We start from the raw sequence: 24,844 nt of genomic DNA, 5'->3' as shown, positions 1-24,844 counted from the left end.
GAGCCCAGGGTTTTGCCCTTGGAGCTCCAGGGAGCTCTTTGAGCAATTACAGAGGAGCTCAGTTATATTGGGAAATGTGGCTGTTTTGGGCGTGGGTGGAGTGGGATGGGTGGACTCCTCTTCCTTTTCTCTGTTCCTGAATTTCACCCTGAAACTACTTGGCTGAACACAAGGGCACAGCTAACACAGTCATCTTCAGGGTTAGTGCGGCTCTTGGATCTCAGCGTTATCCCCCTCACTCTTCTGCTCAAGGTCTCCGTGCCCTTTTTTTGGCTTTGCTGCCAACTGCCAGCTCTTATTCTCTCAGTTGACCTTGTGAAATAGATGTAAAATAGTGGCAGGGGGAAGAAGGGCCAGCAAGTGCTCAGTTTCCTGGGTAGCCACTGTGTGTCCTCCCTGTGTTAACAGTGCGGATAAGAGACTATCCCCGGTACTTGTTTGAGATCCGTGACTGGAGACTGATGGGTCGACTGGTGGGCACTGAGCAGAGCGGTCAGCCCTGCTCTCGTCGGCGTCAGATCCTGCCATTGGGGCTTCCTTGGGGTAATGTGGCTGTCGAGAGGAACATGCCCCCACTCAAGTTCTATCATGACTTCCACTGTGAGTAGGGGAGGGCAGATGATTTGACTGAGATGGTGGTGATGGCTGGGGTGGGAGATGAGCCGAGGCCTTTCTGGAGTAAAGGCCAAAGAGAAGGGTGAAGGTGTGTAACAGGCTGCATCCTGTGCTCCTCTGCCCCAGCGGAAATCTTCCAGTACACTGTGGTATGGGGCCCGTGCTGGGATCCAGCATGGACACTGATTGGCCAGTGTGTGGACCTCTTGACCAAGCCCTCAGCTGACCCCAGTCCACCCCTGCCCTGGTGGGACAAGAGCCGTCTTCTGTTCCATGGGGACTGGCACATGGACATTGAACAGGCCAACCTGCACCAGCTGGCCACTGAGGTGAGGGGTCCAGAGGAGCTGTTTTCTTCTGAGGATGGTGTGGCTGGGGCTTGTACAGCATATGGGGGAAGAGAGAAAGGCACTGACTTGGGAGGAGAAGGTGATAACGCTTAGTTATATCTCACCAAGTTTTGGGGTGGTTATAGGATCCATACAACACAACTGAAAATATGCACTGGGAATGGAACCACCTGTCTTTTCACTGGAAACCTGGTCAGTTTGTGTTCAAGGGTGACTTGGATATCAACGTGAGAACAGCCTCTAAGTGAGTGGAGTAATGGATGGAGCCTCAGGCAGGGTGTGGGACTCAGGGTTGGGGGAGATGGGGAGAGCCAAGGGGCTGCTGGTGACCAGGGCTATGTTGTGAGCCAGGTATGACGACTGCTGCTTCCTTCACCTGCCTGACCTCTGCATGACCCTGGACCTGCAGTGGCTATGCCACGGAAACCCCCACGATCACCATGGTGTCACTTTGCGGGCCCCAGAGTTCCTGCCTGAGGTGCCCTTGGGCCAGTTCCATGACTCCTACCGGGCCTTTCGCTCCGAGAACCTCAATCTCTCCATCAAGATGGATTTGACTCAGCACAGTGGAAGTGAGGCTTGGGTCTGGGGCAGCAGGGAGGAAGGGCTTGGGAGGATGAGCTTAGACACCGAGGACTTCAGCTTGACCCTCTGGAGAGGGGATCAGAAAAGAGCAAGGGAGCTTTGGGGTTAGGATCTTTTTTGGAACAGGATTGGTAAAGGAAGAGTTCTTGGGTCTTTGAAAAGGAGAGAGTGTTGGAGAGTGTGAGGCTTGAGTGCCATTGGGGTTTTTAAACCTCTAAAATCTGAAGCTTGGGGGGCCTTCCCTGGTGGTGCAGTGGTTGTCAATCTGCCTTCCAATACAGGGGACATGGGTGTGATCCCTAACCAGGGGACTAAGATCCCACATGCCGGGGCAGTGAAGCCCCTGTGCTGCAATGAAGGCCCATCATAGCCAAAATGAAAAAAGAAATAAAGTCTTGGGAGCTAGTGCTTCGACAGTGTGTGGTGTGCTCAGTCGTGTCCCACTCTTTGCCACCCCAAGGAATACAGCCTGCTCGGCCCCTCTATCCATGGAATTTCCCAGGCAAGAATACTGGAGTGGGTTCCCATTTCCTTCTCCAGGGACTCTTCTCAACCCAGGGATTGAACCCACATCTCTCAAGTTTGCTGCATTGGCAGTCAGGGTCTTTACTACTAGTGCCACCTAGGAAGCCCTTCAACAAGTGAGTTAAAAGCAAAACCATGAAGCTAGGAAAGGATTTAGCTTCATCTGTGTTTTTTTTATTTTTTATTTTTTTAATTTATTTGGTTGTGCCAGGTCTTAGTTGGCACGTAGAATCTTCATTATGGCCTGTGAAATTTTTTAGCTGAGGCCTGCGGCATGCAAACTCTTAGTTGCAGCATATGGGATCTAGTTCCCTGACCAGAGATTGATCCAAGACCCCCTGCATTGGAAGCGCAGTCTTAGCCACTGGACCACCAGGGTAGTCCTTTCATCTGTTTTAACCACAGCTGGGAAATGTCTATCGTTTCTTTTGCAGCGATATCCCAGCCCCGGATTCTGCTGTATAGTAGCACCCTGCGCTGGATGCAGAACTTCTGGGCAACTTGGACTAGTATCACGAGGCCTATTTGTAGGGGAAAGCTCTTCAACAACCTGAAACCCAGCAAGAAGAAACTCGGCCAGCACTACAAGCAACTTTCCTATACTGCGCTCTTTCCCCAGCTGCAGGTCAGCTCTGATGGCGCTGCTGACATCTGTCCACTTTTCTCGTTTTCTTGTTTTCCCTCACTGGGTCTCTGAGTCACCTCCCTGATGCTGTCCTTGGTTCAGTGTTATGTTCTCTTGTTGCCAGGTGCATTACTGGGCCTCATTCGCCCAGCAGCGTGGCATTCAAATTGAGTGCAGTCAGGGCCACGTCTTCACTCGGGGAACTCAGCGACTTATACCTCAAGGTAAGATCAGAGGCGCCTTTGTTTCTCCACGCCTGTTTCTCGTCCTGTTTCTCAGTTCCCTCCCCAGCCTCTCTTTCTGTCCCACATTGGTCTGTACTGGTTTGCATGGGCCCTGTATGCCTCCTCTCCTCAGCGGGCACAGTGATGCGGCGCCTCATCTCTGACTGGAGTGTGACCCAGATGGTTAGTGACTTAAGTCAGGTGACTGTTCACCTGATGGCTTCGCCCACTGAAGAGAATGCTGACCACTGCCTTGATCCCTTGGTAACAAAGACCCACCTACTGAGCCTGTCCTCCCTTACCTACCAACGGCACAGCAATCGCACAGCTGAGGAGGTACCACCTGACACGTTCACTCTACTGCCTTGCTTGTATCAGTAGGTGTCAAAGTCTGCTCAGGCTGCCATAACAGAATACTGTAAGCAGAGGGGCTTATTTAAACAGCAGAAATTTGTCTCACTGCTGGAGGCTGGGCAGCATGGTCAGGTTCTGGTGAGGGCTGTCTTACTGGCTTGCAAATGGCTGCCTTCTCACTGTAACCTTACCTGGCAGGAAAAGAAGGAAGCTCTCTGATGGCTCTTCTTGTGATGACACTAATCCTGTCATGAGGGCCCCACCCTAATTAGGACCCCATCTAAACCTAATTACCTCCTAAAGGCCCCATCTTTGTAAGTCCCATTACATTACATTGGGGATTATGGCCTTAACATACAAATTTGGTGTGAGAATACAATTCAGTTCATAGCGGTAGGCTTTAGGTTAAGTCCCGGGTAATGTTCCTAACGATATTCTAATTATATATGTTGTTAGTTTATGATATATTCACTAGTATGTGCATCCCTCTTTCTGAAAGTTTCTTTTTTCCCCTCTTTCTAAAGATAGTCTCTTGCTTTTCAGGCAATAGAGTAAACTTTTTTTTCCTAGTGCTTTCTTTGGTGGTCCCTCCCCTGCCCCCAATTAAGGAAGGATTTTAAGATGAAATTCTTTTGAGTCATTTAAAATACAGTGGATAGAGCTTCCCCAGTGGCTCAGTGGCAGAGAATCTGCCTGCAGTGCAGGAGACGCAGGTTCAATCCCTAGGTCGGGAAGATCCCCTGAAGAAGGAAATGGAAACCCATTCCAGTATTCTTGCTTGGGAAATCCCGTGGATAGCGGAGCCTGGTGGGCTATATAGCACATGGGGGTCTAAAAAGAGTTGGACACAACTTAGTGACTAAAAACAAACAAAAACTGTGTTTAAAATACAGTGGATATAGTCAGAGTGTAATATAGTACACACACTAAGCCCACGTAGTTTTTCTTTCACTTAGTCGTCTTGTGTCCCTCAGAAGAGGTCTGTTATTCAGCAAGCATGTTTGTTATCTTTGCATTTGTGGTCCAGGAGGAATGGTGGGAATTTCCATGCAAGTCTGAGGTCCTTTCCCTGTTTCCTAGGAGCCCACTACTCGAGTTGGGGATTCTGCCTTTCACACGCATCAGTTGCACTTGGTAGATTTACGGGCTTCCTGGACAACCACCAATCGGGACATTGCCTTTGGTTTATATGATGGCTACAAAAAGGCGGCTGTGCTCAAACGTAACCTCTCTACTGAGGCGCTGAAGGGGTTAAAGATTGATCCCCACCTGCCAGCCAAAAAGCCAAAGCAGAGTGTTCCTTCCAGTGCCCCAGCCCCACCTCCTGTCAGCACTCCCAGCTTCAGTGGACAGCCTGATAAGGGGTCTTCAGGAGGTAAGCTGGGGGAGAAGACTCTGAAGGATTAGGTTTAGAATATGTATGTGGGCTTGAATGGGAGTTTGAGAAGGACTAATTCTGGGTGGTTCACTCTGTGTGTAGAGATGAAACTGTTATTTTTCCATATTAGGCCACCTAAGTCTTACATAGCAGTGCCAGGTGACCATTAAAGGGTCTGGTTTATGGGACTTCCCTGGTGGTCCAGTGGTTAAGACTCCATGCTTCCATTGCAGGGGGCATGGGTTCGATCCCTGGTCAGGAAACTTAAGATTCTGGCAAAAAAGAAAAAAGGGTCTGGTCCTTTGGCTGGGAGAAGAGGCTCAGGAAGGAGTGATGACTTAGTCAGAATGACTAAGGAGAAGAAACAAAGAATTAGAGAATTATTTTGTGTTTTGATGAATTTGTTCAGTCAATAAATATTTTTTGAATACCTCATAGGCACAAAGCAGTGTACTGGATTTAGTGAGAGATATATATGACATTCTACTTGCCTCAACAAGTTTCTTATCTTTGAGCTAAGATTAGTTCATTCACTCACTGAATCAGTCACTCATTCATTCACTGATTCACTTTTTGGCTTTACTGAGGGGTTATAATGTACTAGACATGTGACCCTAGACATTAGAATTGTAAAGATGAGGGGACGCTCTGAAACTGAGAGTCGTGAGGAACTTCCCCGGGGGTCCAGTGGTTAAGACTCCATGCTTCCACTGCAGGAGGCGTGGATTTGACAGGTCAAGGAATTGAAATCCTGCGTGCAGTGCAGTGCAGCCAAAAAAATAAGTCATGAAAATGCTTTGTAGGAATGTTTAAGAAGAAAGTATTTAAGTGAGCATAGGGAAGTCTAGAAAGGCTTCTTAATATAATTGAGATGGGTCTTAAAAGAGAGTAAGACTGATAAGGGGCTTCCCCAGTGACTCAGTGATAAAGAATGCACCTGCAGTGCAGAAGATGGCAGGTTCGATTCCTGGATCAGGAAGATCCCCTGGAAAAGGAAATAGCAACCCATTCCAGTATTCTTGCCTGGGAAATCCCATGGACAGGGGAGCCTGTTGGGCTGCAGCCCATGGGGTTGCAGAAGAGTCGGACATGACTTGAGAGGTTTAACAGGCAAAGAAAGAAAAGAGGGCATTTTAGGGAGAGGGAATAACAAGTACAGAGGAGTGCAGGTTCATGGTGAGTTTAAAGACAAGGTGAAAAATGCTGAGTGCCACTGGGGAGAAATTCTAGTGAGTTCTTGACTGTAGTGAAGGAGGTCCTATGGTCAGGGAAGGGTTTATTGAGGAAGTAGCATTTGAGCTGGACTTTAAAGGTTTAGTATGGTTTAAGCATGTGGAAATGAGGAGAAAGGGCATTGAAAGCAAAGGGAGTATCTTGAACAGGAGTGGAGCTGGTCAAGCTCAGTATGTTCAGAGGAGACTGAACAGTCTGGGTTGGCACAAGGTATAGCTGAGGGTGAAGATGCTGGAAAGGAAAGCTGCAGGTAGACCATCAAAGGTCTTTCATACAAGGCTAGGGAGTTTTTGTTCCTTATTCAGTAAACAGTGGTGAACTGCTGAAGGATTTGAATAGGGGTGTGTCATCATTAGAATTTTACTTTCAGGAAGGTAAATCTTGTGGTGGTGTTGGGGGAGGACTGGAGAGAAAGTAACTAGAGGCGGAGGAGACAAATGAGGAAACTATTCTGGTGTTTTAACAAGAGGCCAGCAGTGCCTGAGCTAGGCAGAGGCAGTGGGAATGGAGATGAGGGGATGAACAGAAATGTTATGTACATATGTAAGATTTAGCAGCTGGTTGGAAGAGGGAGTTAGAACATGGAGAAAGAGATAACAATTGACTGACGCTTTGAGCCTAATGACTTGTTAGTAACAATAATATCAGAAATAGGAGAGCCAGAGGCTAAACAGGTTTGTGGAGGTGTAGGATTGTTGAGTTCAAATTGGACATGCTGAGTTTGTCGTGCAAGTAGTACATCTAGATAATGTCTAAAAAACAGGTAGAAATGAGGATCTAAAAGCTTAGGGCTTAGAGTTAGAGATTGGGGGTTTTAGCATAGAGCTAAGAGTTAATGCCTAGGAGATAATGCTTAATTGTGTGGCAGGTATCCTGTGAAATACTTTATATATTATTCCATTTAATTCTCTCAAAAACCATATTAGATAGTTACTGTTATTTTATACACAAGGAAACAGGTTGAAGCTGTCAAAGGTTACCATCAAAGTAATTGGCAGAGATAGGATCTTGAACATAGGCATGCTAGTCTAATTCTGGAGACAGTGCTCTCAACCTGCCATTGTTGGACAAACTCTAGAAGAAAGAGAAACCTTAAGAGATAGATTATCTCTAAGACCTAGGAGAAGGTGGAGGATCTAAAGGAATACTCAGAGAAAGCAGCAGAGCTAGAACACAGTGACACTGATGGCAAGGGAATGATTTATGTGGAAACGAGTGGTCAACAAACAGCATTTAAAACATTTGAAGTCGAGAGGGAGGGGACATACGTATACCTGTGGCTGATTCATGTTGATGTTTGACAAAAACTAGCACAATTCTGTAGAGCAATTATCCTTCAATTTAAAAAATAAATTAAAAATTTAAAAAATATATAAAATGAAAAATAGAAGGAACACGATGGAAGGGAAAAAGATCCTAGAGTAACTCAGAGGTGGATATGCCTAAGATAAAGAAATGCTAGTGTTTACATAGCGTTTCTAAGTTTCTCTTGGGAATCTGTTACTTTTATTAAAATTGAAGGAAAATGAAATGACAACTGTTACCAAAAGGGGTGGAGAGGGCTGAGCTGGAGTTGGAGGATGGGGAGAATATGTTCTAGAGAAATTGAGAGAAGGTGAGTTTGGCCCTGGATATGTTCTTTTTCCTTTGACTCTGTGGCTTGTCCCCCACTTCTTATTTCTCTGCCAGGTGCCTACATGTTGAAGAAGCTGATTGAAGAGACAGATAGGTTTGTAGTGTTCACAGAAGAAGAGTCAGGTGTGAGTGACCAGTTGTGTGGCATTGCTGCCTGCCAGACTGATGACATATATAACCGAAACTGCCTTATTGAACTGGTCAACTGCCAGGTACCTTCTCTGTACTAGAGTACCCCAAGATAGGGCTAGATGATAATCGTGTGTTTACCTCCCCCCACCCCCGCCACCTCTACATAAGAATAGGTGGGTAGAGCTCCAAAACACTATCCTTTTTATTAATAACAGGTATCTTGGATAATTGCTTCCATTAGTAGAAGCCAGCAGAGCTCACTCAGTAAGCCAGAATTAGACCCACCTGCAGTCACTGGTACAGTCCTTTCACTAACCTTCCATCTTCTTCGCGGCCCTTGTGCTGTGACTCTGCTTCTGTTTCTGGCATAGATGGTTCTTCGTGGAGCAGAGACAGAAGGCTGTGTCATTGTGTCAGCTGCCAAAGCCCAGTTGCTGCAGTGCCAACACCATCCAGCCTGGTATGGTGACACACTGAAGCAAAAGACCTCCTGGACCTGCATCCTAGATGGCATGCAGTACTTTGCCACCACTGAAAGCAGCCCCACTGAGCAGGATGGCCGACAGCTCTGGTTAGAGGTTAGTCGGCAGGACTGGGAAGGCCTGATATCTCTCCAGTTCTCCATAGTTGGCAACTTCCACCAAAATGGCTTGCAAGGTCCTTGATAATACCTTTTGCTAGCAGGTTATAGAATAATGAGGCTCGTAACACTTGAATATAGAAACTCCATGCAGTCTCTGGCCTGTGATCTGGGAACACACAGTGCTTTTTCTTTTTTTTAGATCTCATACTATTTATTCTATTTCATTGCAAGAGAAATTCTCATTTCCCAACATGAGAGTAAAATGAATTGCAACTTTTTAACTTGAGATTGCTGACCACTGTTAATAAGATCATACTTATCAGCAGGCAGCCAAAAAAACCAGGCAGTAAGTCTGGGAATTTTCAATAAGCTCTCTAGCTGCCCTTTCTCTGATCTCTCATGAAGATGGTTGATTAGTTGTTTCAGAAAATCGGTAAGGTTGAATAGAAAGACTTCTTGTCTGGGAGGCAGGTTATTATGTGAGATACGATTTCAGTTTTGCCATTTTAGTAGCCATGAGCCCTTGGGCAAGGCACCTTTATTTGTGAAACTGAATTAATATTTCACTCACACAAGGTTGTTGAAAGGATCAAATAGAAAGTACTTTGAAAAATACAAAGCTTCATTCAGATGGAAGTAAAGTCTTATTTAAGTTAGTATGTTTGGGGAGGTCTTAGTTGTATATTAAGATAATTTTTTTTGTTAGGTGAGATTGTGAGCAGCTGGCAGGGACTAAGCTATAAATTTTCAGCATGTTGGTAAAACTAAGTTTGCACTGTAATTTCTAGGATATACTATCATCAAATTTATTGGGAGCTCTAATGGTTATGAGATGTACCTAGCCACTGTTCTGCATTGTGATTACTTAACAGGTTTTAAATGTCCACATTGTGCTGGGTATAGTCCATTCAGATGAGTTATTGGATCCAGCTACATCTGATTGGGGCCAATTTGATGATTTCATTTTTCATTCTACTCATTGGAGACAAAGCTAACCCCTCTTCCCTCTTCCCTGACTGGTACTTATTACTCCAATGATCTTAAGGCTCAACCCCAAGTATAAATTATATAAGAGGTAATAAGCATTGAATCAGGGTCAGGTTGATGATAATGTGAAAGGTCATGCTGATATATTACAGCTGTAGTTCAGGCAAGCAGTACTGTTTACCAGTAGTCTCAGGAGACAGGCAGAGAAAAACTACTCATGCAGAGGTAGGCAGGATGAACTATGCAAGATCTCCCTTTCTGGCATTTTCTGGACCTCTGGTTCTTTTAGGCATGCCTTCTTTTGCAAGGGAATTCTTTTTTCTCAGACTGTGGTATTAGCTTTAGAGTAGAATGTCCTTGGCTGAGGTGGGAAGGACTTTGATATTGCCATTCCTATACGAATTTTTTTGTGACTTGGCAGGTTGTCTGTGTTCTTCTTGTATCACTCATTCTATTCACTTTGACTTCAGCTTGGCAGAGACAGTCCAAAGAATTCAGTTCCCTTCCCCCATGGCAACAGTGTCAGAACAGTCTGAAGAAAGAAAACAGCAAGAACACAAGCACACGAATCCCAAAATGGGTGGGAAGTCATTTGTTTTGATGAATTTGTTTTGCCCATGACGTGAATTTTTTTCCATTTTTAAAAATTGTGATTAAAATATACATAATGTAAAACTTATAAACATAAAAAAGATAAAAAGGACTTCCCTGACAGTCCAGTGGTTAAGACTCTGCAAACCACTGCAGGGGTGCAGGTTCAAAGAGCTCCATGCAGTGTATCATGGCCAAAAAAAATTGATAACATTATATAAAATTTATCATCATAACGATTTTAAATGTATAGTTTAATTGTATTAAGTACATTCATAACATTTTACAACCATCACCACCATCCATGTCCCAAACTCTTTGCATTTTGTAAAACTGAAACTATACCCATTAAACAGTAACTCCCCATTTCGCTTACCCCAGGTCCTGGCACCCACCATTCTCTTTTCTATCTCTATGATTTTGATTGCTCTTAAATATCTCTTATATATATGTATATATAATGTTTTAGGTATGTCATGTAAGTGGAATCATATATATTTGTCTTTTTGTGACCAACTGACTTATTTCACTTACTATATTGTCTTCAAGGTTCATCCATATTGTAGCATGTGTTAGACTCTCCCTCCTTTTAAACCTGAATTCTATTGTATGTATATACCACATTTTGCTTCTCCATTCATCCATTGATGAACACTTGGGTGACGTCCATATTTTAGCTATTGTGAATAACACTATTAAGAATATGGGAGTACACATTTCTCTTCAAGACCTTGCCTTTAATTCTTTTGGGTATATATTCAGAAGTAGAATTGCTGGATTATAGAGTAATTCTGTTAATTTTGTTTGTTTGTTTTTAATTTTTGGCTGCACTGTGTGGCATGTGGGATCTAGTTCCCTAACCAGGGATTGAACCCATGCCTCCTGCATTGGAAACAGGGAGTCTTAACCACTGGACCACCAGAGAAGACCTTGTTTTTCATTTTTTGCAGAACTGCCATACTGTTTTCCATACTGGCCGTAACATTTTATTTCCCATGAACAGTACACAGAGTTCCAGTTTTTGCACATCCTTGCCTTATTTTCTCATTTTTTTATGGTAGCCATCCTTATGGGTGTGAGATTGGACATGATTCGGTTTTTACCTAGCTCGTATTTTTCTGGCCTGAATCCTGGCAAAACGTGAATGTAACTCAAGTTGGGTTTGGAGAGATTGGGTAGTTTGAGCCAGGAGAGAGGGACATTTGTCCTTTACCTTGGGAGATTCATCAGTTCTAGGCAGTGAAAGTCTCAGTAGTGTTACACTTGCATTATGGAGATATATGACCCAGTTGGGCAGGACAAGCTACTGGTCCCCCAGGAGTTAAAGATGCCTATATCTCTGTCTTCAGGTAAAGAATATTGAGGAGCACCGGCAGCGTAGTCTGGACTCTGTGCAGGAGCTGATGGAGAGTGGGCAGGCAGTGGGAGGCATGGTTACCACCACCACAGGTCAGTTCTCACCTCTTCCCCATCATGTGGTGAGGAGCAGACATGCATCCTGAAGGGGTCTCATTTCTCTACTTATTCTTAAGATTAATATGGGCTTCCCAGGTGATTCAGTGGTAAAGAGTCGGCCTGCCAGTGTAGGAGGTGCAGGAGACATGGGTTCAATTCCTGGGTCAGAAAGATTCCCCTGTAGCAGGAAATGGCAACTTGCTCTAGTATTCTTGCCTGGAAAATCCCATGGACAGAGGAGTCTGGTGGGCTACAGTCTGTGGGGTCACAAGAGAGTCAGATGTGACTGAGCGACTGAGTATGCATGCATGCAGACACGCAAGATTAATATATGTAGATTAGGACCATTTTTGTGTTAGGCTATATTGAAAGCATGTGTCTGGAGTTACCTAGACATCACACATAGTGGGAGGCTCTTACAATACCTCTTTTGAGAATGTCTTCCTCTTATCTCTTTCCTACTTCTTGCCAGATTGGAACCAGCCAGCCGAGGCACAGCAAGCCCAGCAAATCCAGAGGATCATTTCACGCTGCAACTGCAGAATGTACTATATTAGTTACAGCCATGACATTGATCCTGAGCTGGCAACACAGATTAAGCCACCTGAGGTTCCTGAGAACCAGGAAAAGGAAGATCTCCTGAAGAAGCAAGAAGGTATTCAGTGTTTGAAAGGCTTTTGGGGGGCATTAGGAACCTTGTGAAAGTAGTTATTTCCTTGGTGTTTTTGAGGCAGTAGTGTTATTAAGAGTCCCACTGTGCACAGGGCATTAGCATTTCACTTTGCTTTTTATTTTTTAAGTTCTGCTAGGAAAGAACAGAATTGGAATAAATGGGGGACCTGTCTGGTGCTCCCATAGTTAAGACTTTGCACTTCCACTGCAGGGGGCACACGTTCGATCCCTGCGTGGGGCACTAAGATCCCACATGCAGGGATTCTCAGCCAAAAAAAATACAAATTAACTGGAATAAATGCATACTGTTTGATTCTGAAATAATCCAGTGTTTCTACCCATGAACATATCTCACCAAGCCCTTTTATGGGGTTAATTAACAGACGTGGTTTAAGATATGGATTAGGAGATGGGATAGAAATTTAGGGAGAAACTGAGTCTCTTATTCAGCTGCAAACAATTATTTAGGGGCTGTGGATACCTTTACCCTCATCCATCATGAGCTGGAAATCTCCACCAACCCAGCTCAATATGCTATGATCCTGGACATCGTCAATAACCTGCTGCTCCATGTAGAACCCAAGCGGAAGGTGAGTAGGATCTGTTATAGAATGCCAGTTAGCCTCAGAGGAACCCCCAGACCTTGTGGTTTTATTTGGGGTCCAGTAAGAAAAGCCATGCTTCAGACTGAAAAAGGGCCTGGTGGATGATACATCCTCTTTTAGTTACAGCAGCAGTTGAAATTTTAGTTATCTAGGAAAGGTCTGAATGTCCCTTGTATTTCTTAGTCAATCTTTTCTTTACTCAGTCACTTACCTCGAAAAACACCAAATTGCTCCCCACTTCCACCTCTGTCCCTCCCCTGTGGAACTGGCTTATTGTGAAATCCACATTGCCAAATATTCTGCATTGGCCTACTCCTTACTCTTGCTACTAACGGTGACAGATGAAGGTAAACATTTTGGAAGAGGTCATCATTTCTTGTTCCTCTCTATATTTTACTTTACTGCAAGGCTTGTCTCTTGTTCATTTCCTTTTCTGTTCCTTTAGGAGCACAGTGAGAAGAAGCAGCGGGTCAGGTTCCAGCTCGAGATCTCTAGCAATCCTGAGGAGCAGCGCAGTAGCATATTACATCTGCAGGAGGCAGTGCGGCAGCATGTGGCGCAGATACGGCAGCTGGAAAAGCAGATGTATTCTATCATGAAGGTAGTCTCCTGGGGTAGGGAGTCTGAGGGTAGGGAGGTCTCCTAAGACATAGGAAATCTCTCAGTTTCTCCTGTTTTGGCTCCCTAGTCTTTGCAGGATGATAGCAAGAATGAGAACCTGCTTGACCTGAACCTAAAGCTTCAGCTGCAACTAAACCAAGAGAAGGCCAACCTACAGCTGGAAAGTGAAGAGCTTAATATCCTCATCAGGTGCCACAGCATTCTCCCCATGCCCTTTTCCAGTGCCCAAGATAAAGTCAGTTTCTTTTGCCTGCATTCTGATAGTCTTTAGGTCTAGCGTATGTTATCAAAGGCTGATGTAGTAGATTCAGGCACCTTTTCCTGAATGAGCCTTGTTAGACTTGGCCAACAGGTTGAGAACAGGAGAGCCCTATTTTAGGATCCTTACTAGAGTACCTCAGGGAAAAGGAGAAAAACAAGTAGTTCAGAAAGATAATTTTTGTGGCCATGATGCTGTATAACTGAACTAAAAATAAAATGAAGTTGATCAGTAGGGAAAACAATTGCAGATACAATCGAAGGGGTTATTAGTAGGAACAGCTTACTTCAAGAAGCTGTAGAACTGAAGATGGCATTTGTGCTCACATGGCAACGTGTGAGAAACAATGAATCCAATGAAAATACTTAGGGAATAGTTGTTCTAGAATAGATCCATTTCTGGGTTTACCTCCTGCATCATTCTAGGGCATTCCACCCCATCTCTAACCCAAATGCTGTTGTCTGTATTGGCTTTGACCTTCCTATCCTTTTATAGGTGTTTTAAGGATTTCCAGTTACAGCAGGCCAACAAGATGGAGCTGCGAAAGCAGCAAGAGGATGTGAGTGTGGTCCGCCGCACCGAATTCTACTTTGCTCAGGCACGATGGCGCTTGACCGAGGAAGATGGACAGCTAGGAATTGCTGAACTGGAGCTGCAGCGGTTCCTCTACAGCAAGGTATCCAGTATATACAGTCACACAAAGACAGCTGTATTGAGAGGCATTGACCTTTCTCAGGAGTCTGACTCACAGAGACTATTATTTGATTGTTAATGGTGGTATGAGGGGTTATTAATAATGATAGAAACATGAGCAGAGAGAGTACCCCTCATACACATTTATTTGTGATAGTAAATTGTAGAGATACAGATGAGCTTGATCGAATGCTTCCCTCATTGAAGAAGATAATTATTCTATATGGCCAGAGGAAAGTAGTCTTCTAAGTCCAGCTTAGAATAGAATCATTAATTCTATACTGGCATACATCTTTGGAAATGGCAACCCACTCCAGTGTTCTTGCCTGGAGAATCCCAGGGACGGGGGAGCCTGGTGGGCTGCCGTCTATGGGGTCACACAGAGTCGGACACGACTGAAGTGACTTAGCAGCAGCAACAGCAGCAGTTACCCATGGCATGGAGGACAGGACGTTCTTCATTATTCTTCCATCTCCCCTAGAGGTGTTTGGAAACGTGTTGAGACCATTTTTTAATGTCATAGGAACTGGAAAGTATTGCTGGCACTTAGTGCCCTGGCCATCAGTGCCCATTAGAAATACTGGATTAAAGGGTGCATTAAAAGATTGAAAGACATAGCAAAAGCATATGTAGAACCTGAAAACAAATGATACATGTAGCAGTCCTCTCACAAGCTCCTGAGAAAGGCTTATTATAGTGTATTGGGGGGTTGGGATCTGTCTTTATAGGTGAATAAATCTGATGACACAGCAGAACATCTTCTGGAGTTGGGCTGGTTCACTATGAACAATCTCCTCCCTAATGCTGTCTATAAGGTAAGTGTTAATTCCCTATTCCTAGCCCATTTACAGGCTTCCTAACACTGGGCATTTGCAATGACACTTCCACATAAACCCAACTATGGGAAACAATGTGGTGATGTGAGATGGAAACTTGCCTTGCTTAGCAAGACCATTGCTGCTTCTCTCAGTCTGCAGAGGATTTGTGGATTGATTTATCACTGTCTATCCTACAGGTAGTCCTGCGGCCCCAGAGTTCCTGCCAGTCTGGGCGACAACTGGCCCTTCGCCTCTTTAGCAAAGTCCGGCCCCCAGTTGGGGGTATTTCTGTTAAGGAGCACTTTGAGGTTAGTAAACACTCCTTTGGGGACCCAGGAACAAAAGGCAGTTAAAACCTAACTGTGCGTTGATACATTAGGGGTAGGTAAACTGAGGGATGATGTCTGAGCTTAATTGCTTCTTCAGCCTTTTTCCTCTTTAGGTAAATGTGGTGCCTCTCACCATCCAGCTGACACACCAGTTCTTCCATAGAATAATGGGTTTTTTCTTTCCTGGCCGAAGTGTGGAAGATGATGAGGTTGGTGATGAAGAAGATAAGTCCAAACTGGTGACTACTGGTGAGAACTTTAACGGGGAGCTCCAGAGGACTGGGGTCACAGCCCCAGAGATGGCTGAAGCTTCCAAAGGAGGACAACAGCTAATGTACTTGCTTTTTCGTAGGAATACCAGTGGTGAAGCCTCGGCAGCTGATTGCAACAGATGATACAGCACCACTGGGCCCTGGGAAGGGTGTGGCACAGGGCTTGAATCGGAGTTCAGGGGTCAGAAGGTCATTTCGCAAAGCACCTGAGGTACCAGACATGCCCCTGATAATAGGAAAATGGGAGCGTCCTGGGGTACTCTGTTTGGCCTGGCTGGGGATTTCTGTGTTTCTTTTTGAGCCTACTCCAGGGATGAAAGGAGTTGGAGATGTTTGGGGTCCTGAATTTCTTGTGATGGCGTGAGGGGTACATACTTCTTTCCTTCCTTTCCTAGCACCCTGTCGATGATATTGACAAGATGAAAGAGCGAGCTGCCATGAACAACTCCTTCATCTATATAAAGATCCCACAGGTTCCACTGTGCGTCAGCTACAAGGTCTGCTCTTTCCCAGAGCTTTCTTAGAACAGTATGGGAAGGGTACCAGATAAGATCAGAGATTAAAAACAGAGATAGTGAAGGTGGTCTGGGGGTAATGTGCTGTTCCCTCTGGATTCTTTTAGGAATCAGTACCAGACTGAGATAGGGAGAAATCAGTATCAGTATCTGTAGGTTGCTGCTGCAGAAAGATACCAGATGTGGACTCAAGTACTGGCTTGGACTAAAAATGGCAGCTGATATATTTTTTTTCTCTTTTCTTCCCTCCCACTCTTTCTCTTGCAGGGTGAGAAGAACAGCGTGGACTGGGGTGACCTTAACCTGGTGCTGCCCTGTCTGGAATACCACAACAACACATGGACGTGGCTAGACTTTGCCATGGCTGTCAAGAGGGACAGCCGCAAAGCCCTGGTTGCCCAGGTATCCCGGCAAACATGGCTGTTTGGTTAGCAGAGGCTGGCAAGCAGATCCTCTGCTCAGGGGCATTTTGTTATAACATGTATGTGTTAGCAGGCAGCCATGGGAAGAGGGCAGGTGAATAGAGTGATTTTTATTCCTATCCTCTCCATGACTTTGCTCAGGTGGTTAAATTGAATTAAATTGTCTACTGAGTGTTTCATATATGTTAACTACTGTTGATTTTTAGGGAAGTGAGGACTGACATAAGTTCATGTTTAGAATGGGTTCTACTACACTGTAAGCTTCTTGAGAGCAGAGATCGTTTAATAATCTGAATTGCCTCCATTATGTGTCCATGTAAGTTTAATAAATATTGACTTGGTCCACTTAACTTACTCTGCCTGTCCCATTAATATTTACCTTCCCTTTTACTCCTCTCTAACCTATCAGGTAATCAAAGAGAAGCTAAGGCTGAAGCCTGCAACAGGGTCTGAGGTCCGGGGAAAACTAGAAACTAAATCAGACCTCAACATGCAACAGCAGGAAGAGGAGGAGAAGGCCCGGCTCCTTATCGGTTTAAGTGTGGGCAACAAGAATCCTGGGAAGAAGTCCATCTTTGGCAGGCGCAAGTGATCCGGCAATCCAAGAGAGGCTGCAGTACAGGATCTGACTCTGACTCAGGCCCCAGGGACATGTGGGGTGGGAGGTGTTTCCCTTCATCCTTTAGGATTTGTGGGGGTCAGGAGCCCATAGGGTGCTGTGGAGAGAGGCTCTGCCCTTTAACAGCTGGCTGGTTCCTTGCAGACCATGATGGATAATGCTGAGTTCTACCTCACACTGATCAGCAGGTCCAGGGCCAGAGAGGCATCAAGAGAGCAAGACCCAGGGAACGGCTCCAAGGCCAGAATCTGGTTCCCTTGGGATCAACTGAAAGGGTGGGCAGGGGGGACAGTTCTGATCAAGTGTGATAAATTTTTATAAATAGGAATATATAAAAAATACATATATATATATATATTTGTAAGTGTAACTGGTCTCCCTATGTGCCAGAAAGTGGAGGGGAGGGGCTGATCATCTGTCCCTCATCCCACCACCCTGTATGAAAGAGGTATTAGTGTTCTGGGGGGATCAGCCCCTCCCCAAACTGTGCCAAGCTCACTTTGGAGAATGGCAGTAGGAGACAGGGCTGGCCATGGATCTCTCTCCCTGGGGTATCCCCTGAAGAATGGTAAAAAAAAAAAAAAGTGATTTAAAGAGAAAAAATATATTTTAAATTTGATGCTGGTTTTTTTTTCTAATTGTATTGAGTGTATGGTTTCAGCCTGTATCCTTTTCTCTCCATCAATCCAAGAAACTATCAATCCTAGCTGCCACTCTGAGGGTGGCTTCTTCCCTCCTGCCTGCAGCTGTATCACAGATATTTCCCAGCTCTTATATGACATGGGCCCCATGCTGACAGATCTGTGCATAGTTTAGTCCTGGCTCTAAGCTATTCTTCTCCAGGGCGATAGGATTTGGGGATAAGGGTGAGGTTTGACTGCATCATTTGCATCTCTAGTCTTGAACAGCAAGGAAAAGAGGCGGGGCTTGTGTGTAACAGCACTGGGGGAGGAACTGCTTATGTAACTGGGGCAGCAGATTTAGCAGGAGAGAGGAAGCAGAAGCTGGGGATGGGAGCAGTGAGCTGCCGGCAGGGGCACCATGCCCAGATGGCTGCTTCTCATAAGGTAGGGTGTGGGGCCTCTGGCAGCTTCTTTAGGGGAGGTGAAAGAGGCATGGGCTTGAGGCCTGGGCATTGACTGGTGGTGACAGTATTGTCCACTGTGGGGGTGGGGCAGGGAGGCTTTACTATCAGAGTAGCTATCCCAGCCCCATACTGAGAGGTGTAGGCTGAATTTCTGATGCCATATGGGGGAAATGTCCAAATATTGCTTTCCTAGAGGATTTTAACTGTGTCCAGGAAATCCAGACCTTGGCTTGATGCAAGGGCAGTGGCCGTCTTGCCTGGGCCAAATCTGTCTTTAGGGTTGAGATTTGAGGGAGTGCCTGCTAAGATGGGCAGAACCTGTAATGCCTCAGGGACAGAAGGTTTAGTGGCTCCTTTGGTTCTCAGCAGGGTGGCAACATCCGGGGCCCCTGGGTCCAAGGCTGGAAGAGCCTCTGGTCAGGTGTGGGGACCACAAGGTCAGGTGTGAAAGAACTGTGGGGACTACGGGGGCATCAGTCCCTGCACCGGGAGCCCCTGGAGCCAGCCCCACTGCTAGTAGAGAAGCCGCTGCCTGAATGGCCAGTGCCTCAGCTCATCAACCTCTTTCTGCCGGAGTTTCCTATTAGGCCCCGTAGGGGACATCAGCAGCTAAAGGTAGGTCAGTGGAATCCCTGGAAAGGGTCTCAGTCACAGGGAGAAATCAAGAAACAGAGTCTCAACTGCCCTGTTCTCCACTTCTCTGTACAGATTTTAGGCCTTGTGGCTAAAGGCTCCTTTGGAACAGTCCTCAAGGTGCTAGATTGTGGCCAGAAAGCAGTATTTGCAGTGAAGGTAGGGACCTAGATACTCCCACATTCTCTAGTCCCTGCCTCCAGCCTTGATTCCAGAGAGGTTGGGAGGAATAAACTATAATAACACTGTTCCCCTCTAGCATCACTCCTCTCCTTTTATAGGTGGTACCCAAGGCAAAGGTCCTACAGAGGGACATCCTGAGGCAGTGCAAAGAGGAGGTCAGCATCCAGGTATGCAGTATACACACAGCTCTGGAAAGGCTCCTCGGAAGAACCAAACTACAGGTGGAGAAAGCACCTTTTTTGTCCAACTAGCTTGCTTTTCCTGACTCTGACCCCTCCCTCTGCTGTAACCAGAAGATCTCAGGAAATGTAGCTATCAGTAGAATGATTCTAGGTCCTGAGGGAAAACTCTCTGGCACATCCAGTGTGTTCCTTAGTAGTGGGGTACCAGGCAGGCAGCCTGAACTGAGAGGTGGGGCAGCAGCTTCCTTTCTGCACAACTAGGTAAAGCCTGATTTCTGGCTCCCTTGATCCTCAATGACCCTCAATGTTCCTCACTTCCTGTCTTCTTCGTCCATAGCGACAGATCAACCATCCTTTTGTACACAGTATGGGGGACAGCTGGCAGGGAAAACGACACCTCTTCATTAGTGAGTAACTGGCTTCTCTCCTCATTCCCAAGGGTACTTTTGCTGTACTCCCCATCTGAGATTACCCATCCCTTTGGCTTGTTCTGCCTTTTCTCTGTTCCCCTTCTTGTAGTACTACTCTCTCCCAGAGGCAGAGGGGACAGCAGGTGGCATCGGTTTGGGCAGGAGGCATACAATGCCTTGCGCCCAGGCATAGTAGGCCCCAAATATTGCCCAGACTTCTGGTGCTTTGCAGTGTGCAGCTACTGCAGCACAGATCTGTACTCCCTGTGGTCTGCTGTTGGCCGCTTGACTGAGGCTTCCATCCGCCTCTTTGCTGCTGAGCTGATCCTGGTGCTGTGTAAGTGAAACAGGAGTGGTAATGGAAATGAGGAAGGAATTAAGGAGGGAGGGAGGAGGCAGGAGAGAACTGAAGTCAACAGGAGTAGAAATGGGGTGGGAGCTATCAGGGAAATTGGAATAGACAAAGAGCTTCAGTAACCCTCATGCTTGCTGTCATCCACAGGCTATCTCCATGACTTGGGCATCATCCATCGAGATGTGAAGGTAATTAAATGTTTTGTTTTTGTCAGGAGGGACTTCAGTAAGACGTTCCAATAGGTCCAAGAAGGTGGGAGGAGCTGCTGAGAACAGTTGACCTTGGGACCTGCGTGGGTGTTACGGATTTGGGCAAGGGCCTTCCAAGTACAGACTTGGCTGCTGAGCAAGGTCTTCAGCTGAGGATACACATGATGAAAAAGGGGTGAAAGGAAGAGAATGAATAATAACGTCTCACCTGTGGTTTTTCAGATGGAGAATATCCTTCTGGATGAACGAGGTAAGTCATTTTTTTTTTTAGTTCCAGAATAAGAGGCACCAGTTTGGAAACAAGTCATGACTGATGAGGGTTGGAACAGAGTTGTGCTGATGCCTTGTTTTTCACAGGCCATCTGAAACTGACAGACTTTGGTTTGTCCCGCCACCTGCCCCAAGGAGCCCGAGCCTATACTATCTGTGGCACTCTTCAGTACATGGGTGAGGGAGAGGCTAAAGCTGATGGGTAAGCAGTAGGCAGGAGGAAAGCCAACAGATGTCAGTGACAAGTATCTTTCAAATCTGTAGCGCCCGAGGTCCTGAGTGGAGGGCCTTACAACCATGCTGCTGACTGGTGGTCCGTGGGTGTCTTGCTTTTCTCTCTGTCGACTGGAAAGGTGAGAGAATGGTAGTGATGTTGGGCAAAGAAGAGAGGAGTTGCTTTCTGGTGGGAAGAAAGAAGATGTTAAGAAAACTTCCCTTATTCTTACTAAGCAATGACACCTTCCCACCCCTTAACTCAGTTCCCGGTGCCAGCAGAGAGAGATCATGTGGACATGTTGGCAAGTGTGACCCACTATGACTTTGAGATCCCATCTTCTCTTAACCAGGGGCTCTCACTCCTGCTCCAAGAGGTAAGAGCGAGCACGACTTAACTACAAAAACCTTTCACTTCTTTCCCTATCACTGAAGTGATATGTCCCCATTCCTCTGATTAGTTATTGGTGGTGGGCAGGTATGGGGCCTGTTCCAACTTGATCAAGAATTACCTCACTACTTGCCTTCTAACTAGCACTTCAGACTTTATACCTGAGTTCCTGATCCTCCAAAGCTCGTCCCCATCCATAGCAGGTCACTTCTGAGGGAGTGTTGCTCTCTTATCAATACAGCTCCTTTATTCCTACTGCTGCCCCCAAATTAGCCTATTTCTCCCACTTTTATATATCCTCTGTTCTTTTGGGTTCTTCTCCCTGCCCTCCACAGATCCATGAACTTCTTTCTCCTTTTCCAGCTTTTCTGTTCCGTCCCTTTCATATCCTAGTATCTCATCCTTCATGCTCTGTTTTCCTTCAGCTCTTACACCAGAATCCCCTTCACCGTCTCCGTTATTTGCATCACTTCCAGGTCCACCCTTTCTTCCGGGGTGTGGCCTTTGACCCAGAGCTCCTACAGAAGCATCCAGTGAACTTTGTCTTGGAGACACAAGCTACCCAGTCTAGTCCATCATCGGAGTCCATGTTCTTCAAGGACTTTGACTGTAATTTGGAGTCCTTCCTGTTCCACCCGAGGCTGGCTTGAGCTCCTCTACTGGAGTTGGGGCCCATCCGAGAACCTGAGGACTTCCTCCACTGCCTGCTCACTGTGACCACCTGATGATCAGTTTGTTTTCACTTTGTAGCCTCTTTATCATCTGTTCCTCTAGGTGTTGAACCAGAGTTCAGACTGGGTGTTCTGCTGTTGGCAGCCACGATGCCCTCGTCCTTGCCTCCTCATACAACCTATCTCTCAGTCTCAGATCAGAGTGTGGACCTTTACCTTTATTTCAGTTCTCCGGTGCTTATACCCTGCAGTTTTTAGCCAGAAGTTTATTCCGCTTTTCCTCCTTGTTTCTGTGCCATGTTTCCTTTCATGAGCAATAACATTTCATGGGTTCCCAAGGTGCTATTTATGTGTTTAACAGGCTTGTCAGAAGCAGTATGAATGTTTTTCAGAGGTCTCAAAAGCTAGCATTTATTTCAACCCCTAAATATACAGGTAAAACACATGATTTAGGGCCCAGAGTCAGTCTGTTTTTTAAAAATGTAAAAAGTTAATCTAATAGCATACTGTGAGGAAGAGAATAAGAAATGAAACATGGGTGGGTTACATGTCTTCTTTAGGGGTAACTGGAATAACTATCCACATTTTTTCCAAAACAAAACCTCTTTGAAAGACATAAGTATTCTTAAACTGATCTCTTCCCTAGATGGCCAAGGGTTTAAGTTTGTGATGGGCAAACCAATGGATTAAGAGGCATGACATCAACTTTGAGATTTAAGATAAGAGATGTAACTCAAGAACCTTTTCCTTCAGGACAATCATCTGAACCTTAAATTTGTATACATTTCTGGCCTTCATGACTTCTTTTCATTTTTCTCTAACTTTCTAAAAGCTTCACTTTCATTATTCTTCAGTCATATGTAAAGAGAGTCTGGGAAGTACTCTGAGTACTATTTATTAATTTTGTCCCTGGTTTAAGCCAGATTTTCCGTGTACATAGCTGGCATTTTATTGACCTCTGCAGAACTGCTTTTTCTGAATTATACTTTGACAATCCATATGAAAATCCCTATGAAATTTAATTGCTGTGGATACTGTAAAGGGTGTTTATAGATCATAATGTTCTATATAAGGATGTATGTGAGAAAATTTTCTCTGAACCCAATTGTGCTTTTCTTCAATTGCTGGTTGGTTTTTACCTTAAAAACAATTTATATTCAACTGAGTCTATTTTTCTTTTCATATGATGCTAGACCACTGAGAGCCCAGTTTGTGGTCCACTTCCAGGAAGTGTTTAGGACCTCATCTTATGTTTTGTATGCTAGCCATGCGCTGGTTCCAGCCTCCTTTTCTGCCTTTACTTTTCTTATTTTCATTTTTCTGTTTTAATCGTTTTTTAAAAATCTTAGTAGATTATCTCCATCTTTGTAAGCCTTTTAGAATTAGGTTGAGATATAAATAAATAATGTATCCGTAAGCCTTTTGACTATCTCATTTGTTTCTCTTTAGAGACTTTTTAAGCTTTATTACATATTTCTAAAGTTGTCATGACCAGAATTTCACATTGCATAAAAAACCAATACTAGAAATAGAAACTAATGGCTTCTAAAATAGTAAAGAGTACTAGACTGGAATTTAGGAGACCTGGTGACTTGATCTACCAACAAACATCTCAGTGTAAGAGGCCTCAGAAGAAGCCAACCCTGCTGACACCTTGATCCGACTTCTAGGCTGGCTCCAGTATTGTGAAAAAATAAATTTCTGTGGTTTAAGCCATCCTATCTGTGGTACTGCATTTTATTTAACCCAATATATCTAAAAATATCTCAACATAGCTCAGTTGATAAAGAATCCACCTGCAGTCCTCCCGGTTCAATTCCTAGGTTGGGAAGATCTGCTGGAGAAGGGATAGGCTACCCACTCCAGTATTCTTGGGCTTCCCTTGTGGCTCAGCTGGTAAAGAATCTGCCTGCAATGCAGAAGACCTGAGTTCAATCCCTGAGAAGGGAAAGGCTACCCACTCCAGTGTTCTGCCCTGGAGAATTCCATGGACTATATAGTCCATGGGGGTCACAAAGAGTTGGACACAACTGAGCGACTTTTACAACATGTAATCAACATTTTAAAATAAGGTGGTATTCTTTTTTTCCATACAAAGTCCTCAAAATTCAGTTTGTGTTTTACTCCTACAGTCTCAGTTTGGACTCGCCACATCTGAAGTGCTCAGTAGCCACATGTGGCTAGTGGCTCTGCTACTGGATAATACAGAAGAGTCCATCCCCTGAGAACCCTAAAGTTCTTAACATTATGGTTCTTCCTCCCTGGGTTACTGCCTTTTCAAATTGATTATGACTTCGAAGTGTCAATAAAATGCCTGTGAGTGTTCAACCGAACATACTTTATAATAAACTGTAACTCCAAATACTTACCTTTAGGCTGTTTTCCAAAATCAATCCCACTTCCAGTAGCTAGTTTCCCACACGGGTCTCAAGCGACAGTAGAATATAGTTGGTAGTGTGGGTGGCAATCTGTACCTGCGGGGCATTGGACAAAAGACATTCCGTGTGACTCAGTTCCTATGTCTGTAAAACGGGGATATTTACAGCACCTATTTCATAGCTGTTTTCAGAATTAAAGGAGATATAAAAGGCATCTGGAAGAGTACCAGGTGCCTAATAAATGTCCAAATACTTGTGAACTATGACTATTCCAGTAAACTTGTTGCGGGCTCTGAGGTAAATCCCAAGAAAACACCAGAAATTCTGGAGAGGTTAAATGACGGCGCAGGCTGTTTGAGGCCATCACGGACGCAGGACCTGTTCGCGGACCGAGCAACCTAAGTAAAAAAACCACTCCACTCACCTTCCCTTCTAGACCCCTCGGCCATCTCCTGTCGGTCACGGCTAAAATAACTGGGAAACCTGGGGGAGAGACTTCTCAGGCCAGGCCACGGGGACAACTTTTTTGACTGGGAGTGAGAGTGGCCTTCTCGAAGCTAGAGGGATGGATTCCTCGACCGTCCAGCTACCCGTTACGCTCTCGGAGATGAGGCCGAAAGACTGGCCTTGGGCGTTGAGCCCGCCGCCCGCATCGAGGGTTGATGCTGGGTACCAGACCGCAGGGCACACGCGCGCGCGCCCACCGTGGGCACGGCCGGGCGGGGCCGACGCAAGCCCCGCCCCTGCCCGCCGGGCCCGAGTCCG

General features: G+C 45.4%; 1 protein-coding gene and 1 long non-coding RNA gene across 13 annotated transcripts in view; one reads left to right on the top strand and one right to left on the bottom strand.

Moving 5' to 3' along the window:
- The window catches only part of BLTP2 (bridge-like lipid transfer protein family member 2), a 33,125-nt gene extending 10,007 nt beyond the window's left edge, over positions 1-23,118 (top strand). For 2 of the 12 annotated variants that reach the window (XM_055401932.2, XM_055401918.2), the window contains 23 exons: positions 409-600; positions 742-944; positions 1,091-1,209; positions 1,317-1,537; positions 2,510-2,700; positions 2,825-2,924; positions 3,058-3,260; positions 4,359-4,653; positions 7,579-7,736; positions 8,028-8,234; positions 11,167-11,266; positions 11,745-11,927; positions 12,413-12,534; positions 12,995-13,150; positions 13,238-13,359; positions 13,925-14,105; positions 14,851-14,937; positions 15,138-15,248; positions 15,383-15,518; positions 15,622-15,752; positions 15,937-16,038; positions 16,324-16,458; positions 16,888-17,722. In XM_055401932.2, the coding sequence (XP_055257907.1) occupies positions 409-600; positions 742-944; positions 1,091-1,209; positions 1,317-1,537; positions 2,510-2,700; positions 2,825-2,924; positions 3,058-3,260; positions 4,359-4,653; positions 7,579-7,736; positions 8,028-8,234; positions 11,167-11,266; positions 11,745-11,927; positions 12,413-12,534; positions 12,995-13,150; positions 13,238-13,359; positions 13,925-14,105; positions 14,851-14,937; positions 15,138-15,248; positions 15,383-15,518; positions 15,622-15,752; positions 15,937-16,038; positions 16,324-16,458; positions 16,888-17,070 (3,638 nt within the window). In that variant the 3' untranslated portion in view covers positions 17,071-17,722. Of the gene's footprint in view, positions 1-408; positions 601-741; positions 945-1,090; positions 1,210-1,316; positions 1,538-2,509; positions 2,701-2,824; positions 2,925-3,057; positions 3,261-4,358; positions 4,654-7,578; positions 7,737-8,027; positions 8,235-11,166; positions 11,267-11,744; positions 11,928-12,412; positions 12,535-12,994; positions 13,151-13,237; positions 13,360-13,924; positions 14,106-14,850; positions 14,938-15,137; positions 15,249-15,382; positions 15,519-15,621; positions 15,753-15,936; positions 16,039-16,323; positions 16,459-16,887; positions 18,165-18,550; positions 18,977-19,098; positions 19,168-19,519; positions 19,590-19,701; positions 19,930-20,094; positions 20,136-20,161; positions 20,227-20,378; positions 20,407-20,513; positions 20,617-20,690; positions 20,780-20,905; positions 21,017-21,455 lie in introns of those variants that run through there. The other 10 variants (XM_088828712.1, XM_088828709.1, XM_088828710.1 and 7 more) reach the window with 10 other exon arrangements.
- LOC129540707 (uncharacterized) lies at positions 20,694-24,793 on the bottom strand. Its single transcript, XR_008682701.2, has 3 exons — positions 24,504-24,793; positions 24,071-24,175; positions 20,694-20,826 (listed from the first exon to the last, which is right to left on the bottom strand). It is a non-coding gene; the product is annotated as an uncharacterized LOC129540707 (long non-coding RNA).
- Between the last annotated feature and the right edge of the window lie 51 nt (positions 24,794-24,844).

Source organism: Moschus berezovskii, chromosome 20, assembly GCF_049115385.1.
Source record: "Moschus berezovskii isolate FMDL1 chromosome 20, NW_MosBer_1.0, whole genome shotgun sequence".
NCBI classification, from domain to species: domain Eukaryota; kingdom Metazoa; phylum Chordata; class Mammalia; order Artiodactyla; family Moschidae; genus Moschus; species Moschus berezovskii.
The sequence above is the reverse complement of the archived record's forward strand: the minus strand, read 5'-3'. Positions and strand labels throughout refer to the sequence as shown.